This window comes from Erinaceus europaeus, chromosome X, assembly GCF_950295315.1.
Source record: "Erinaceus europaeus chromosome X, mEriEur2.1, whole genome shotgun sequence".
Lineage (NCBI taxonomy): Eukaryota > Metazoa > Chordata > Mammalia > Eulipotyphla > Erinaceidae > Erinaceus > Erinaceus europaeus.
Genome location: NC_080185.1, coordinates 68,888,801 through 68,905,110, shown reverse-complemented (window position 1 = coordinate 68,905,110; position 16,310 = coordinate 68,888,801). Strand labels below are relative to the sequence as shown.

The following is a 16,310-nucleotide window of genomic DNA, read 5'->3' as shown; positions in this document are numbered from 1 at the left end:
CGCAAGGTCCTGGGTTTTTGCCTCTTGTCCCTACTTGCAGAGGTGAGGCTTAGTAAGAACTGAGATAGTCTTTCTCTCTCTCTCTCTCTCTCTCTCTCTCTCTCATCTATCTATCTATCTATCTCCTTCGTTCTACATCTTTATAAGATAGAAAAGAAAGGAAAAATAGCTACTGGGAATGGTTATTTTGTGCAGTTATGGTGCCCCAGTAATAATATTGGTGGCGAAGAAAAGTCTCCAGAAATTCTTTTTTTTTTATTAACAATTTTTTTAAATTTTTTATTTAAGAAAGGATTAGTGAACAAAAATATAAGGTAGGAGGGGTACAACTCCACACAATTCCCACCACCCAATCCCCATAACCCATCCCCTTCCATGGTAGCTTTTCCATTCTCTAGCCCTCTGGGAGCATGGACCCAGGGTCATTGTGGGTTGCAGAAGGTAGAAGGTCTGGCTTCTGTAATTGCTTCCCCGCTGAACATGGGCGTTGACTGGTCGGTCCATACTCCCAGTCTGCCTCTCTCTTTCCCTAGTAAGGTGTGTCTCTGGGAAGCTGAGCTCCAGGACACATTGGTGGGGTCTTCAATTCAGGGAAGCCTAGCAAGCATCCTGGTGGCATCTGGAACCTGGTGATTGAAAAGAGAGTTAACATATGAAGCCAAACAATTTGTTGAGCAATCATGGATCCCAAGCTTGGAATAGTGGAGAGGAAGTGTTAGGGAGGTACTCACTGCAATCTCTAGTGTACTTCTGCTTTCAGGTATATATTTTGCAGTAGTTTATGGATACGTGTGCACATAAGCTCTCTCTCACAGAAACTGGTGTATATCTAGATTATGGGACTTTGTTAGAAAGTGAACTACCTGAGATGAAATTAGAGTGTACTATAAAAGGAAAGGTCTCGCCCAAGTAATGAAGCTGAAGGGTTGTCATTCCACACGTGAAGTCTCTGGATACAGTCTGAGGTGAAGCATGTTGAGGTGGCAATCATTGCTTTGGTTAGGTTGTGATCGGCGGATGCAATATTATTTGGTTTGGATTGGGAGATGCATACGGGAAAGTGGGCCCTATCCAAGGATTCCAGGACTGGGGGAAGTAGGGGCTCTATCGTGAAGATGTTAGGTTCCTGCTGTCTTAGGGTTCAAAAAGACAATCGATAGTTAATATTATCATCACATTATTTGTTAATTGGGTTAACTTTGAAAAGTCCCTTTGTTATGGTTTGCTGTACAGTACCCAGTATCTTGTATATAGCTGTGCTATTGGATGCTTCTAATCTACTTGGTCTAGGCTTTTGAGAGAGTCCGCATATCAAATACATAGCCTATATATTAAAAAGATTCAGTTTGTCTTTTGAGAAACTTTGAGACATACAATTGATTTCCCCCTCTCATATTAATTAACTACTGATTTATATGTCTACATTTTGCTAGGAGTGTACATAAACACCATTCCCACCACCAAAGGGCTGTGACCCATCCCTTCCGCCCACTCCCACCCCCCACTGGCCCAGGAAGCTACATGTCTACCCATCACCACTGGGTTTTTACTTTGGTGCCCTACTCACAATTTGATCAGGTCCTGCTTTTAGTTTCCCTTTCAGATCTTCTAAGTCACCTTCTGTTGATGAGTGGGATCATCCCATAATCATCTTTATCTTTCTGACTTAGTTCACTTAACATAATTCCTTCTAGCTCTGTCCAAGATGGGTCAGAGAAGGTGGGTTCATTATTCGTGATAGCTGCATAGTATTCCATTGTGTATATATACACCACACCTTTCTCAGCCACTCATCTTTTGTTGGGCGCCTGGGTTGCTTCCAGGTTTTAGCTATTATGAATTGTGCTGCTACTAACATAGGAGTACACACCTCTTTTGGTTGGGTGTTATGGAGTCCTTGGGGTATAACCCCAGGAGAGGAATTACTGGGTCATATGGAAGGTCCATGTCTAGCCTTCTGAGAGTTTTCCAGGCTGCTCTCCACAGAGGCTGTACTAATTTACATTCCCACCATCAATGTAAAAGGGTTCCTCTGTCCCCACATCCTCTCCAGCATTTGTTGCTGCTGTCCTTTTTGATGTATGGCATTCCTACAGGAGTGAGGTGGTATCTTAGTGTTGTCTTAATTTGCATTTCTCTGACAATCAGTGACCTAGAGCAGTTTTTCATATGTTTGTTAGCCTTTTGGATCTCCTCTGTGGTGAATGTTTTGTTCATTTCCTCTGCCCATTTTTGGATGGAGTCATTTGCTTTTTTGCAACGAAGTTTGCTGAGCTCTTTATATATTTTGGTGATTAGTTTCTTGTCTGATGTCTGGCATGTGAAGATCTTCTCCCATTCTGTGAGGGGTCACTCTGTTTGTTTAATAGTTTCTTTGGATGTGCAGAAGCTTTTCAATTTGATGTAGTCCCATTGGTTTGTTTCTGCTTTAGTCTTCCTTGCAATTGGGTTTGATTCATCAAAGATGTCCTTGAGGTGTATGTGGGAAAGTGTTTTACCAATGTTTTCCTCTAAGTATTTGATTGTTTCTGGTCTGACATCTAGGTCTTTGATCCATTTGGAGTTGATTTTTGTTTCTGGTGAGATAAAGTGGTTCAAATTCATTTGTCTGCATGTTTCAACCCAGTTTTCCCAGCACCATTTATTGAAGAGAGCCTCCTTTTTCCATTTAATCCTTTGTGCCCCCTTATCAAAGAATAGATGCCCATAGGTGTGGGGATTTACTTCTGGGGTTTCAATTCTGTTCCACTGGTCTGTGTGCCTATTTTTGTTCCCGTACCATGCTGTTTTGATGATGATGGCTTTATAATATAGTTTAAGGTTTGGGAGTGTGATGCCTCCATTTCTGTTTCTTTTCCTCAAGATGGTTTTGGCAATTCTAGGTGTTTTCAGGTTCCAGATAAATGATTGTAGTGTTTGTTTTATTCTCTTAAAGAAGCTTGGTAGAACTTTGATGGGTATTGCATTAAATTAGTATATGGCTCTGGGGAGAATATTCATTTTGATGATATTTATTCTTCCAATCCATGAGCATGGGATATCTTTCCATTTCTTGGTATCAGTTTCTATATCCTTGAGTAGCGACTCATAGTTTTCAGTATACAAGTCTTTCACTTCTTTGGTCAACTTTATTCCTAGGTATTTGATTGATTTTGCTGAAACAGTAAATGGGAGTGATTTCTGGATGTCTTCTTCTTCAGATTTAGTGTTTGCATAAAGAAATGCCACTGATTTTTGTAAACTGATTTTGTAGCCTGACACCTTGGTATATTGCCTAATAACTTCCAGTAATTTTCTACTGGATTCTTTAGGTCTTTCTATGTATACTATCATATCATCTGCAAATAGTGAGAGCTTGACTTCTTCCCTTCCAATCTGTATTCCTTTGATTTCTTTCTCTTGCCTGATTGCTATGGCAAGAACTTCCAATACTATGTTGAAGAGTAACGGTGACAGTGGACAGCCCTGTCTAGTCCCCGATCTGAGGGGGAATGCTTTCAGCTTCTGTCCATTGAGTATGATGTTGGCTATATGTTTGCTATATATAGACTCCACTATCTTGATGAATTTCCCATCTATTCCCATTTTTTGTAGAGTTTTGAGCATGAATGGGTGTTGGATTTTGTCAAAGGCTTTCTCTGCATCTATTGAGATAATCATGTGGTTTTTGGCTTTGCATTTATTGATGTGGTGAATGACATTGATTGACATACAGATGTTGAACCAGCCTTGCATTCCTGGGATGAATCCCACTTGGTCATGATGAACAATCTTTTTGATGTGTTGCTGTATCCGGTTGGCCAAGATCTTGTTTAATATTTTGGCATCTATGTTCATCAGAGATATTGGTCTGTAGTTTTCCTTTTTTGTTCTGTCCCTATCAGCTTTTGGTATCAGGGTGATGTTGGCTTCATAAAAGGTGGAAGGGAGTATTCCTGTTTCTTCCATCTTATGGAATAGCTTAAGAAGTATGGGTATTAACTGTTTCCTGAAAGTTTTGTAGAATTCGTTTGTGAAGCCATCTGGTCCCCGACTTTTGTTGTTGGGGAGATTCTTAATAACGGTTTCAATTTCTTTGTCTGTGATTGGTGCATTTAGATTTTGTAGTTCTTCTTGGTTCACTTTTGGAAGTGCATAGGTTTCTAGGAATTGTTCCATTTCTTCCAGATTCTCTAGCTTGGTGGCATATAGTTCTTTATAGAAGTTTCGCAGGATTCTCTGGATTTCTGTGGTGTCAGTTGTGATATCTCCTGCATCGTTTACAATTCTATTAATTTGAGTCTTCTCTCTTTTTTGTTTGGTGAGTCTGGCTAGGGGTTTGTCAATTTTGTTTAATCTTTCAAAGAACCAACATTTGGCTTCATTGATCTTTTGTATGGTTCTTTTATTTTCAATGTTGGTTAACTTTAGTGATTTCTGTCCTTCTGGTTGCTTTAGGGTTCCTTTGTTCTTCTTCCTCTAAGTCCTTGAGGTGTGCAGTAAGGTCGTTCATTTGGCCTTCTTCTTGGTGGTGAATATGTGATTGTATGGCTATAAGTTTCCCTCTCAGTACTGCTTTATCTGTGTCCCAAATATTTTGATAGGTTGTGTCTTCATTTTCATTAGTTTCCAGGAACATTTGAATTTCCTGTTTGAGTGAGTCTCTGACCCAGTGGTTCTTAAGGAGCATGTTGTTTAGTTTCCAAATTCTATGTCTTTTAATAATTTTCCGTTTGTTGTTAAATGTTAGTTTTACTCCACTGTGGTCTGAGAAGATACTTGGGATGATTTCAATGCTCTTGAATTTATTGATGCTGTCTTTGTGGCCTAACATGTGGTCTATCCTTGAGTATGTGTAATGTGGATTTGAAAAGAAGGTGTATTCCAGTTTTTTGGGGTGGAGGAGTCTGAAACTGTCCAAGAGGTCTAGTCTGTCAATCTCTTCATTCAATTCTCTTGTATCTTTATTGGTTCTCTGCTTTGTTGATCTGTCTAAGTGTGAGAGTGGGGTATTGAAGTCTCCCACTATTATTGTATTACTATTGATGTATTTTTGAAATTCTTTCTGTAGATCCTTAATGTATTTAGATGGTCCCTCATTGGGTGCATAGATGTTAATAATAGTTAAGTCTTCTTGGCTGATTGATCCTCTAATCATTATGTAATGTCCTTGCCTATCTTTTATTACTTTATCTAATTTAAAATCTATCGTGTCTGAGATGAGAATGGCTGTTCCTGCCCTTTTTTGTGGACCGTTAGCCTGTATGATAGTTTTCCATCCTTTCACTTTAAGTCTGTGTTTATCTTGTTGTGACAGATTGGATTCTTGCAAGCAGCATATGGTTGGGTTATGTTTTCTGATCCATCCCCCCACCCTGTGCCTTTTGATGGGTGAGTGTAAGCCATTGACATTTATTGATATTATGGATTTAATGTATTGTAGTGCCATTGTTCTAAAAAAACAATTTGTTTACTCTGATATATTGCAAGTATTATAGTGATGTTCTTGTTTATAAGAGGTCTTTTAGTACCTCTTTCAGGGCCGGCTTGGTGATGGTTGCCTCCTTTAACTGTTGTTTGTCTAAGAAGGTTTTGATCCCTCCACCTAGCTTGAATGACAGTCTAGCAGGATATATTATCCTTGGTTGAAACCCTTTTTCATTCATGGCTCGATAGATATCTTGCCACTCCCTTCTGGCTTTTAGAGTTTGAGTGGAGAAATCTGCAGATAATATTATGGGTTTTCCCCTGTATGTGACTTTTTGTTTCTCTCTTGCAGCCTTTAGGATCCTTTCTTTATCCTTACTTCTTCTCATTGTGACTATGATGTGTCTTGGTGTCTTCAGGTCTGGGTTGATTCTGTTTGGTACTCTTTGGGCCTCTTGAACCTTGATATCCTTTCTGTTATTCAGGTCTGGGAAGTTTTCTTGTATTATTTCCTCTAGAATGTTTGTTTCCCCTTCCTCTCTTTCTTCCTCTGGCAGGCCAATTATATGAATTTTACTTCTTTTGAGATCATCCCATATGTCTCTGTTGTTGTTTTCAGTGTCTCTCAATCTCTTTTTAAGCTCTTTCACCTCTTTCTTCGTTTTCTCTAACTCATCCTCTGTCTGACTAATTCTGTTTTCTGCTTCTGTTAGTCTGCTTTCCCTTGCCTCAGCTTCTTTCTTCATTACAGCTATTTCAGCTTTCAGTTCTCTAATTGCCTCAAGATAATCAGTATTTTCCTTGGGGGTCTCAACTGTTGTTTCCCTAATACTGCCATTCCTTTCCTCCAATGTTGTTTTCATTTCTGTGATTAATAAGTTTATTATTGCTTGCATACTTTCTTATCTATGGTTACTTCTGACTGATTTGTAGTTTCTTCTGGGCTCTTGTCTTCATTCAGTGGGGTAGCAGCTTTGTTTGTTTTTAATCTACCCATTTTTTTATTTATGTGTTTCTCTCTTTTTTTATGCTCTGTTGTTCCTCAGTTGTTGTGTCTGTGTACAAGTAACACTGTACTAAATACCTTTATGACAATTGCACTCACCAACCTCCGGAATTACAGTAGCAACTGAAGTAAGTATTGAAGTAGTTTAATCGTTACCAGTTAGCCAAACAATTTCTCCAGTCCGTGAAAAAATAGTAACCAAATCCCAGTGAAGAAAGAGAAAAGAGAGGATAGCAAGAATAGACAGTTATGCAAATCTACTATCCACTGTATATTCTAGGTGTAACAAGAGGGGAAAGGGAACTAGAGCAGAGATACACACATAGAGAGTCCACTCTGAGTCAGATTTCTTCCCCCAAGTAATTCAAAAATTCAGAAAGGCAAAGAAGAAAGAAGTGTATGACAAGATTAAAAAAAAAGAGAGAGAGAGATAGAGAGAAAAGGGAGAAGATAAGAAGAAGAGTTGTAATTAAAGAACAGTGCAAGGAACTTCCCCAATGTGTAGCAGTGAATTAAAAAAAAAAAAAAACACCATGTTTGGTGGTATGGGGTATCCTGCTAGGAGCTGGTCCCAGGGACTGCTTATGGGGGGGGCGGTGGGAAGGATATATGCTTGAAAATTAAAAGGAAGAAAATAGAATTTTTTTCCCTACTCTAATTCTTATCCCAAATTAAGTTATAGTCACCTCCTTGGTGTCTAAGTACACCTTATTGGCTGGCCTGCTAAAGGTAGAAAATCCTATTGTCTCCAGGGGAGTGCGTTCAGAGCTCAGAGGCTAGCAGCTTCTCTGTCCGCCATCTTCCAGGAAACCCCCCCCCTCCAGACTTTTTTAAAGGATTTCTCGAAAATGAAAACTAGCTCCAAGTCCTTTGATCCAATGAGAGCTATACTCAAGAAGTCTTTGGATCCGCCCTCAGGGTCGCGGTGGACCCTGGAGACTCCCAAGAGAAAGCCCCCGAGCTAAAGTGCTCTCTCTGGGTCCTCTACAACCGGCGGAGGAGCCGCCTTCCCGGGCAGAGGACAATGCCCGGCGCACTCGCCTTGCCCGGTGCCGCCTGGGAAGTCTGGAGCCCTTCTAGTCCGTGTCACCTTTACTCTAATTCTTAACCCAAATTAAATTATAATCACCTCTTTGGTGTCACCCCTTATTGACTGGCCTGCTAAAGGCAGAAAATCCTACCGTTGCCGATGATGTGATCAGAGCACTCGCTGTTGATAGCTTCTCAGTCCGCCATCTTCCTCCTCCCCCCTCCAGAAATTCTTGTTGCTCATCTATCTTTTTGCAAATACCTAGAGATATTAAGTAACTGGCTGTAGTTATATTTTTATTTATAGATAGTGTTTAGACTTAGAACTCAAATTTTCTGGCACTTTTTGCAAGCAACTCAAAGTATGTGACACAGATAAGATAAATGATTACTCAAAGATCAAGTTTGATCTTTCAGAGGTCCAGTAGGGGCTTAAATCACTTACTTTCCTGTAAGAAGCCTCTAAGTATTGAAGCACTGACCATGGGTTCCCTGACTTTTACATCAAAGGAATTCCAAAACAGCTATATCAGAAAAGAAGGAGGTGGAGGAGTAGGAGGAGGAGGAGGAGGAGGAGGAGGAGGGGGAGGAGGAGTAGGAGAAGGAGAAGGATTTATTAAAATGGGAACAAAATGGAGAAAGGGCATCTTCAAAGTGGCTGTACCACTTATAAGGAATAGCAAGGTTGTCAATTTCCTTCAAACTATAACTCTTAGTTGAATCTGTACGCATATATAGCTAAAAATAGTTAACATGTCACCTACTACCTCATTTACATCAGGTATCAAGTTGACTATGATCTGTTGCCTTGGTACCATGGTTTTGGCTTTTGTTGACATGTATTCATGCTTGAGAAGTTGCAGATCCTTGTTAACCATGCAAAGTAATTAGGCAATGGGTTGTATAATCCTGTAGCAAGCACAAACCTGGAATGCCAAAATATCTTCCCTGGATGTTTCCCCATAACACCTATTTTTGAGCTGATCCTATTATATCATATGACTTCAAATATTTGTCATTTCTCTAATTATATACTGCTTTCACAGACTGGGGACATAGCATCATGATTATCCATATCTGAGGTATCCATATCTGAGGCTTTGGGATGCCAGGTTCAATCTACAGCAACACTATAAGGCAATAAAATACATATGTTTTATGTATTCTTTATATGTACATATATTCTATCTCTGAAAAAAATACATATATTGCTTTTACTACTTAGTAAAACAAGTTTTTTTTATTCTGATTTCAAGGGTCAAAGTACTTTTGGGCTGGATGTGATTGAAACACCAGAAGGAGACAAGATGCCACAATTGATTGTTCAAAAAGAATTGGACAGGGAAGAAAAGGATACATATGTAATGAAAATAAAGGTTGAAGATGGTGGTTTTCCTCAAAGATCCAGTACTGCTATTTTGCAAGTAAGTGTTGCTGATACTAATGACAACCACCCTGTCTTCAAGGAAGATGAGATTGAAGTAAGTATACCAGAAAATTCTCCTGTGGGTACTTCAGTAACTCAGCTCCATGCCACAGATGCTGACATAGGTGAAAATGCTAAGATCCATTTCTATTTTAGTAATTTAGTTTCCAACATTGCGAGGAGATTATTTCACCTCAATGCCACCACTGGACTTATCACAATCAAGGAACCACTAGACAGGGAGGAGTCACCAAACCACAAGTTGCTGGTTTTGGCAAGTGATGGTGGACTGATGCCAGCAAGAGCAATAGTTCTAGTAAATGTTACAGATATCAATGATAATGTCCCATCAATTGATATAAGACACATAATTAATCCAGTAAATGGCACTGTGCTTCTTTCAGAAAATGCTCCAATAAACACAAAAATTGCTTTAATAACTGTAACAGATAAGGATGCAGACAACAATGGTAGGGTGACATGCTTCACTGATCAAGAAGCCCCTTTCAAATTAAGGCCAGTATTTAGTAATCAGTTCCTCCTAGAGACTGCTGCACATCTTGACTATGAGACCACAAGAGAATATGCCATTAAATTGTTGGCAGCAGATGCTGGCAAACCTCCTTTGAATCAATCAACCATGTTCTTGATCAAAGTGAAAGATGAAAATGACAATGCTCCATTTTTCACGCAGCCTTTTATAAGTCTTTCTGTTCCTGAGAATAACTCTCCTGGTATTCAGTTGACAAAAATAAGAGCAACAGATGCAGACAGTGGACATAATGCTGAGATCAATTACCTGCTAGATACTGATGCCCCATCCGAATTTAACCTGGATCATCGTACAGGCATTCTGACTGTAGTGAAGAAACTGGATAGAGAAAAACAGGAAAAGTATTCCTTCACAGTTCTGGCAAAAGATAATGGAACGATGCCTTTAGTAACCAATGCCACAGTCTTAGTGACTGTTCTTGATCAGAATGACAACAGTCCAGTTTTCACTCACAGTGAATATAATTTCTACGTCCCAGAAAACCTTCCAAGACATGGCACAGTAGGATTAATCACTGTGACTGATATTGACTATGGAGAAAATTCTGCAGTCACCCTCTCCATTTTAGATGTGAATAATGAATTCACCATTGACCCACATACTGGTGTCATTCGGCCAAATATTTCATTTGATAGAGAAAAACAAGAATCATATACTTTCTATGTAAAGGCAGAGGATGGTGGCAGAGTATCACACTCTTCAACTGCCAAAGTGACTATAAATGTGGTTGATGTTAATGACAACAGACCAGTTTTTGTTGTCCCTTCTTCCAACTACTCCTATGAATTGGTTCTACCATCCATTATTCCAGGAACAGTGGTCTTTACGGCAATTGCTACTGACAATGACACTGGTATGAATGCAGAGCTTCGTTATAGCATTGTTGGTGGAAACACAAAAGGACTGTTTATAATTGACAAAAGAACGGGTAATATTACACTGAAGGAGAAATGTGTTGTTGCAGACCTTGGCTTACATAGACTGATAGTCAAGGCTAAGGACTTAGGAGAGCCTGATTCTCTCTTCAATGTTGTAATTGTCAATCTATTCATAAATGAGTCAGTGACTAATACCACATTGATTCATGAACTGGTGCACAAAAATGTTGAAACACCAGTAACTCAAAATATTGAGACAGTTGATGTATCCTCATCAACCAGTGACTATAGCAAGATCATGGGTGCCATTATTTCTGGCACTTTAATTGTTATCCTTTCTATTTTCATCACGGCTGTGGTAAGATGCCTCCAATCATCACACCTTAAGGCTGCTCAGAAAAAGAAGCATAACTCTGAATGGGTTACTCCAAACCCAGAAAACAGACAGGTGATAATGATGAAAAACAAGAAGAAACATGCCTCTAAGAACTTACTGCTTAACTTTGTCACTATTAAAAACAATAAGGCAGACGGTACTGACAATGATGGAAAGAACATTACACTAGACCTTACTGTTGAGCTAGAAGAGCAAACCATGGGCAAATACAACTGGGGCACTACACCTACTACTTTCAAAACTGAAAGCCCAGATTTGGCCCAGCACTACAAATCTGCCTCACCACAGCCTGCCTTCCAGATCCAGCCTGAAACTCCCCTGAATTCAAAGCACCATATTATTCAGGAACTGCCTCTTGATAACACCTTTGTGGCTTGTGATTCCATCTCTAAGTGTTCTTCCAGCATTTCTGATCCCTACAGTGTTTTTGAATGTAGCTATCCAGTGACGACATTCAAGACCCCAGTATCTGTGCACACTAGACTGGTAGGTAATCCAAGTTTCTAAGCCTTTTAAATGTATTTATTTATTTATTTATTTATTTATTTATTGCTACCAGGATTTTTTTTTTTTTGGGTGTGGTGCCTGCACAATGAATCCATGGCTCCCAGCAGTCACTCACTCACCTTTTTTCCCTTTTATTTGATAGGACACAGAGAAAATGTGAGTGGAGGAGGAGATAAACAACGAGAGAGACAGAGAGACACCTGCAGCAATTGCTTTACCTCTTGTGAAACTTCCCCCATGAATTCGGGGAGCAAAGGGATCGATCCCTGGTCCTTGCACATAGTAATGTGTGTATTTGACCCAATGCACCTCTTCTCAACCCCCTCTAAATTTATTTCTATTTTTTTCAGTTGAAGAACATTATAGAATCTATTGACTTCAACAAAAGATAGATATATGGATTTATTTTCAGTTTGATAAAAAAAGTAAGGATATGACTATTTATCATAGGCAAATTGATTTCATAATAATGATTATAGTGGGGGCAATTTTCATGTCTTATTGGGGCCAGACTGTGGCACACTTGGTTAAGCGCTCACATTACAGTGAATATTCTAGAAAACTCCAGTATAAAGAGTCATAGTACTGTCAACACCATAATCATATGCATGAGAATCTGAACATTCAGGTGTCTCCATATCACTCCAGAAATTTTTTTTTAATTTTTTACTTAAGAAAGGATTAATGAACAAAAACATAAGGTAGGAGGGGTACAACTCCACACAATTCCCACCACCCAATCTCCATAGCCCACGCCCTCCCATGATAGTTTTATCATTCTCTATTCCTCTGGGAGCATGGACCCAGGGTCATTGTGGGTTGCAGAAGGTAGAAGGTCTGGCTTCTGTAATTGCTTCCCCGCTGAACATGGGCGTTGACTGGTCAGTCCATACTCCCAGTCTGCCTCTCTCTTTCCCTAGTAAGGTGTGTCTCTGGGAAGCTGAGCTCCAGGACACATTTATGGGGTCTTCAATCCAGGGAAGCCTGGCCAGCATCCTGGTGGCATCTGGAGCCTGGTGATTGAAAAGAGAGTTAACATATGAAGCCAAACAATTTGTTGAGCAATCATGGATCCCAAGCTTGGAATAGTGGAGAGGAAGTGTTAGGGAGGTACTCACTGCAAACTCTAGTGTATTTCTGCTTTCAGGTATATATTTTGCAGTAGTTTATGGATATGTGTGCACATAAGCTCACTCTCACAGAAATTGGTGTATATCTAGGTTATGGGACTTTGTTAGAAAGTGAACTACCTGAGATGAAATTAGAGTGTACTATAAAAGGAAAGGTCTCACCCAAGTAATGAAGCTGAATGGTTGTCATTCCACACGTGAAGTCGCTGGACACAGTCTGAGGTGAAGCATGTTGAGGTGGCAATCATTGCTTTGGTTAGGTTGTGATCGGCAGATGCAATATTATTTGGTTTGGATTGGGAGATGCATACGGGAAAGTGGGCCCTATCCAAGGGTTCCAGGACTGGGGGAAGTAGGGGCTCTATAGTGGAGATGTGAGGTTCCTTCTGTCTTAAGGTTCAAAAAGACAATCGATAGTTAATGTTATCATCACATTATTTATTAATTGGGTTAACTTTGAAAAGTCCTTTTGTTATGGTTTGCTGTACAGTATCCAGTATCTTGTATATAGCTGTGCTATTGGATGTTTCTAATCTACTAGGTCTAGGCTTTTGAGAAAGTCCGCATATCAAATACATAGCCTATATATTAAAAAAATTCAGTTTGTGTTTTGAGAAACTTTGAGACATACAATTGATTTTCCCCCTCTCATATTAATTAACTACTGATTTATATGTCTACATTTTGCTAGGAGTGTACATAAACACCATTCCCACCACCAAAGGGCTGTGACCCATCCCTTACGCCCACTCCCACCCCCCACTGGTCCAGGAAGCTGCATGTCTACCCCTCACCACTGGGTTTTTACTTTGGTGCCCTACTTACAATTTGATCAGGTCCTGCTTTTAGTTTCCCTTTCAGATCTTCTTAATCAACTTCTGTTGATGAGTGGGATCATCCCATACTCATCTTTATCTTTCTGACTTAGTTCACTTAACATAATTCCTTCTAGCTCTGTCCAAGATGGGTCAGAGAAGGTGGGTTCATTGTTTTTGATAGCTGTGTAGTATTCCATTGTGTATATATACCACAGCTTTCTCAGCCACTCATCTGTTGTTGGGCACCTGGGTTGCTTCCAGGTTTTAGCTATTATGAATTGTGCTGCTATGAACATAGGAGTACACACCTCTTTTTGGTTGGGTGTTATGGAGTCCTTGGGGTATAACCCCAGGAGAGGAATTACTGGATCATATGGAAGGTCCATGTCTAGCCTTCTGAGAGTTTTCCAGACTGCTCTCCACAGAGGCTGTACCAATTTACATTCCCACCAGCAATGTAAAAGGGTTCCTCTGTCCCCACAACCTCTCCAGCATTTGTTGCTGCTGTCCTTTTTGATGTATGGCATTCCTACAGGAGTGAGGTGGTATCTTAGTGTTGTCTCAATTTGCATTTCTCTGACAATCAGTGACCTAGAGCAGTTTTTCATATGTTTTTTAGCCTTTTGGATCTCCTCTGTGGTGAATGTTTTGATCATATATTCTGCCCATTTTTGGATGGAGTCATTTGCTTTTTTGGTGCTGAGTTTGCTGAGCTCTTTATATATTTTGGTGATTAGTTTCTTGTCTGATGTCTGGCATGTGAAGATCTTCTCCCATTCTGTGAGGGGTCTCTCTGTTTGTTTAATAGTTTCTTTGGATGTGCAGAAGCTTTTCAATTTGATGTAGTCCCATTGGTTTGTTTCTGCTTTAGTCTTCCTTGCAATTGGGTTTGATTCATCAAAGATGTCCTTGAGGTGTATGTGGGAAAGTGTTTTACCAATGTTTTCCTCTAAGTATTTGATTGTTTCTGGTCTGACATCTAGGTCTTTGATCCATTTGGAGTTGATTTTTGTTTCTGGTGAGATAAAGTGGTTCAAATTCATTTGTCTGCATGTTTCAACCCAGTTTTCCCAGCACCATTTATTGAAGAGAGCCTCCTTTTTCCATTTAATCCTTTGTGCCCCCTTATCAAAGAATAGATGCCCATAGGTGTGGGGATTTACTTCTGGGGTTTCAATTCTGTTCCACTGGTCTGTGTGCCTATTTTTGTTCCAGTACCATGCTGTTTTGATGATGATGGCTTTATAATATAGTTTAAGGTCTGGGAGTGTGATGCCTCCATTTCTGTTTCTTTTCCTCAAGATGGTTTTAGCAATTCTAGGTGTTTTCAGGTTCCAGATAAATGATTGTAGTGTTTGTTCTATTCTCTTAAAGAAGCTTGGTGGAACTTTGATGGGTATTGCATTAAATTAGTATATGGCTCTGGGGAGAATATTCATTTTGATGATATTTATTCTTCCAATCCATGAGCATGGGATATCTTTCCATTTCTTGGTATCAGTTTCTATTTCCTTGAGTAGCAACTCATAGTTTTCAGCATACAAGTCTTTCACTTTTTTGGTCAACTTTATTCCTAGGTATTTGATTGATTTTGCTGAAACAGTAAATGGGAGTGATTTCTGGATGTCTTCTTCTTCAGATTTAGTGTTTGCATAAAGAAATGCCACTGATTTTTGTACATTGATTTTGTAGCCTGATACCTTGCTATATACCTAATAACTTCCAGTAATTTTCTACTGGATTCTTTAGGTCTTTCTATGTATACTATCATATCATCTGCAAATAGTGAGAGCTTGACTTCTTCCCTTCCAATCTGTATTCCTTTGATTTCTTTCTCTTGCCTGATTGCTATGGCAAGAACTTCCAATACTATGTCGAAGAGTAACGGTGACAGTGGACAGCCCTGTCTAGTCCCCGATCTGAGGGGGAATGCTTTCAGCTTCTGTCCATTGAGTATGATGTTGGCTATATGTTTGCTATATATAGACTCCACTATCTTGAGGAATTTCCCATATATTCCCATTTTTTGTAGAGTTTTGAGCATGAATGGGTGTTGGATTTTGTCAAAGGCTTTCTCTGCATCTATTGAGATAATCATGTGGTTTTTGGCTTTGCTTTTATTAATGTGGTGAATGACATTGACTGACTTATGGATGTTGAAGCAGCCTTGCATTCCTGTGATGAATCCCACTTGGTCATGATAAACAATCTTTTTGATGTGTTGCTGTATCCAGTTGGCCAAGATCTTGTTAATATTTTGGCTTCTATCTTCATCAGAGATATTGGTCTGTAGTTTTCCTTTTTTGTTCTGTCCCTATCAGCTTTTGGTATCAGAGTGATGTTGGCTTCATAAAAGGTGGAAGGGAGTATTCCTGTTTCTTCCATCTTATGGAATAGCTTAAGAAGTATGGGTATTAACTGTTTCCTGAAGGTTTTGTAGAATTCGTTTGTGAAGCCATCTGGTCCCCGACTTTTGTTGTTGGGGAGATTCTTAATAACGGTTTCAATTTCTTTGTCTGTGATTGGTGCATTTAGATTTTGTAGTTCTTCTTGGTTCAGTTTTGGAAGTGCATAGGTTTCTAGGAATTGTTCCATATCTTCCAGATTCTCTAGCTTGGTGGCATATAGTTCTTTATAGAAGTTTCACAGGAATCTCTGGACTTCTGTGGTGTCAGTTGTGATATCTCCTGCATCGTTTACAATTCCATTAATTTGAGTCTTATCTCTTTTTTGTTTGGTGAGTCTGGCCAGGGGTTTGTCAATCTTGTTTAATCTTTTAAAGAACCAAAATTTGGCTTCATTGATCTTTTTATGGTTCTTTTATTTTCAATGTTGTTTATTTCTGCTCTAACTTTAGTGATTTCTGTCCTTCTGGTTGCTTTAGGGTTCCTTTGTTCCTCTTCCTCTAAGTCCTTGAGGTGTGCAGAAAGGTCATTCATTTTAGCTTCTTCTTGGTGTTTAATATGTGATTGTATGGCTATAAGTTTCCCTCTCAGTACTGCTTTAGTTGTGTCCCAAATATTTTGATAGGTTGTGTCTTCATTTTCATTAGTTTCCAGGAACATTTGAATTTCCTGTTTGAGTGAGTCTCTGACCCAGTGGTTCTTAAGGGGAATGTTGTTTAATTTCCAAATTCTGTCTTTTAATAATTTTCCGTTTG

At 39.4% G+C, this 16,310-nt stretch overlaps 1 protein-coding gene across 2 annotated transcripts in view; it reads left to right on the top strand.

The window, feature by feature from the left end:
* PCDH11X (protocadherin 11 X-linked) overlaps positions 1-16,310 on the top strand; it is a 227,337-nt gene that overhangs the window by 86,158 nt on the left and 124,869 nt on the right. For both annotated transcript variants that reach the window (XM_060183182.1, XM_060183181.1), the window contains exon 4: positions 8,698-11,181. In XM_060183182.1, the coding sequence (XP_060039165.1) occupies positions 8,698-11,181 (2,484 nt within the window). The remainder of the gene's footprint in view (positions 1-8,697; positions 11,182-16,310) is intronic.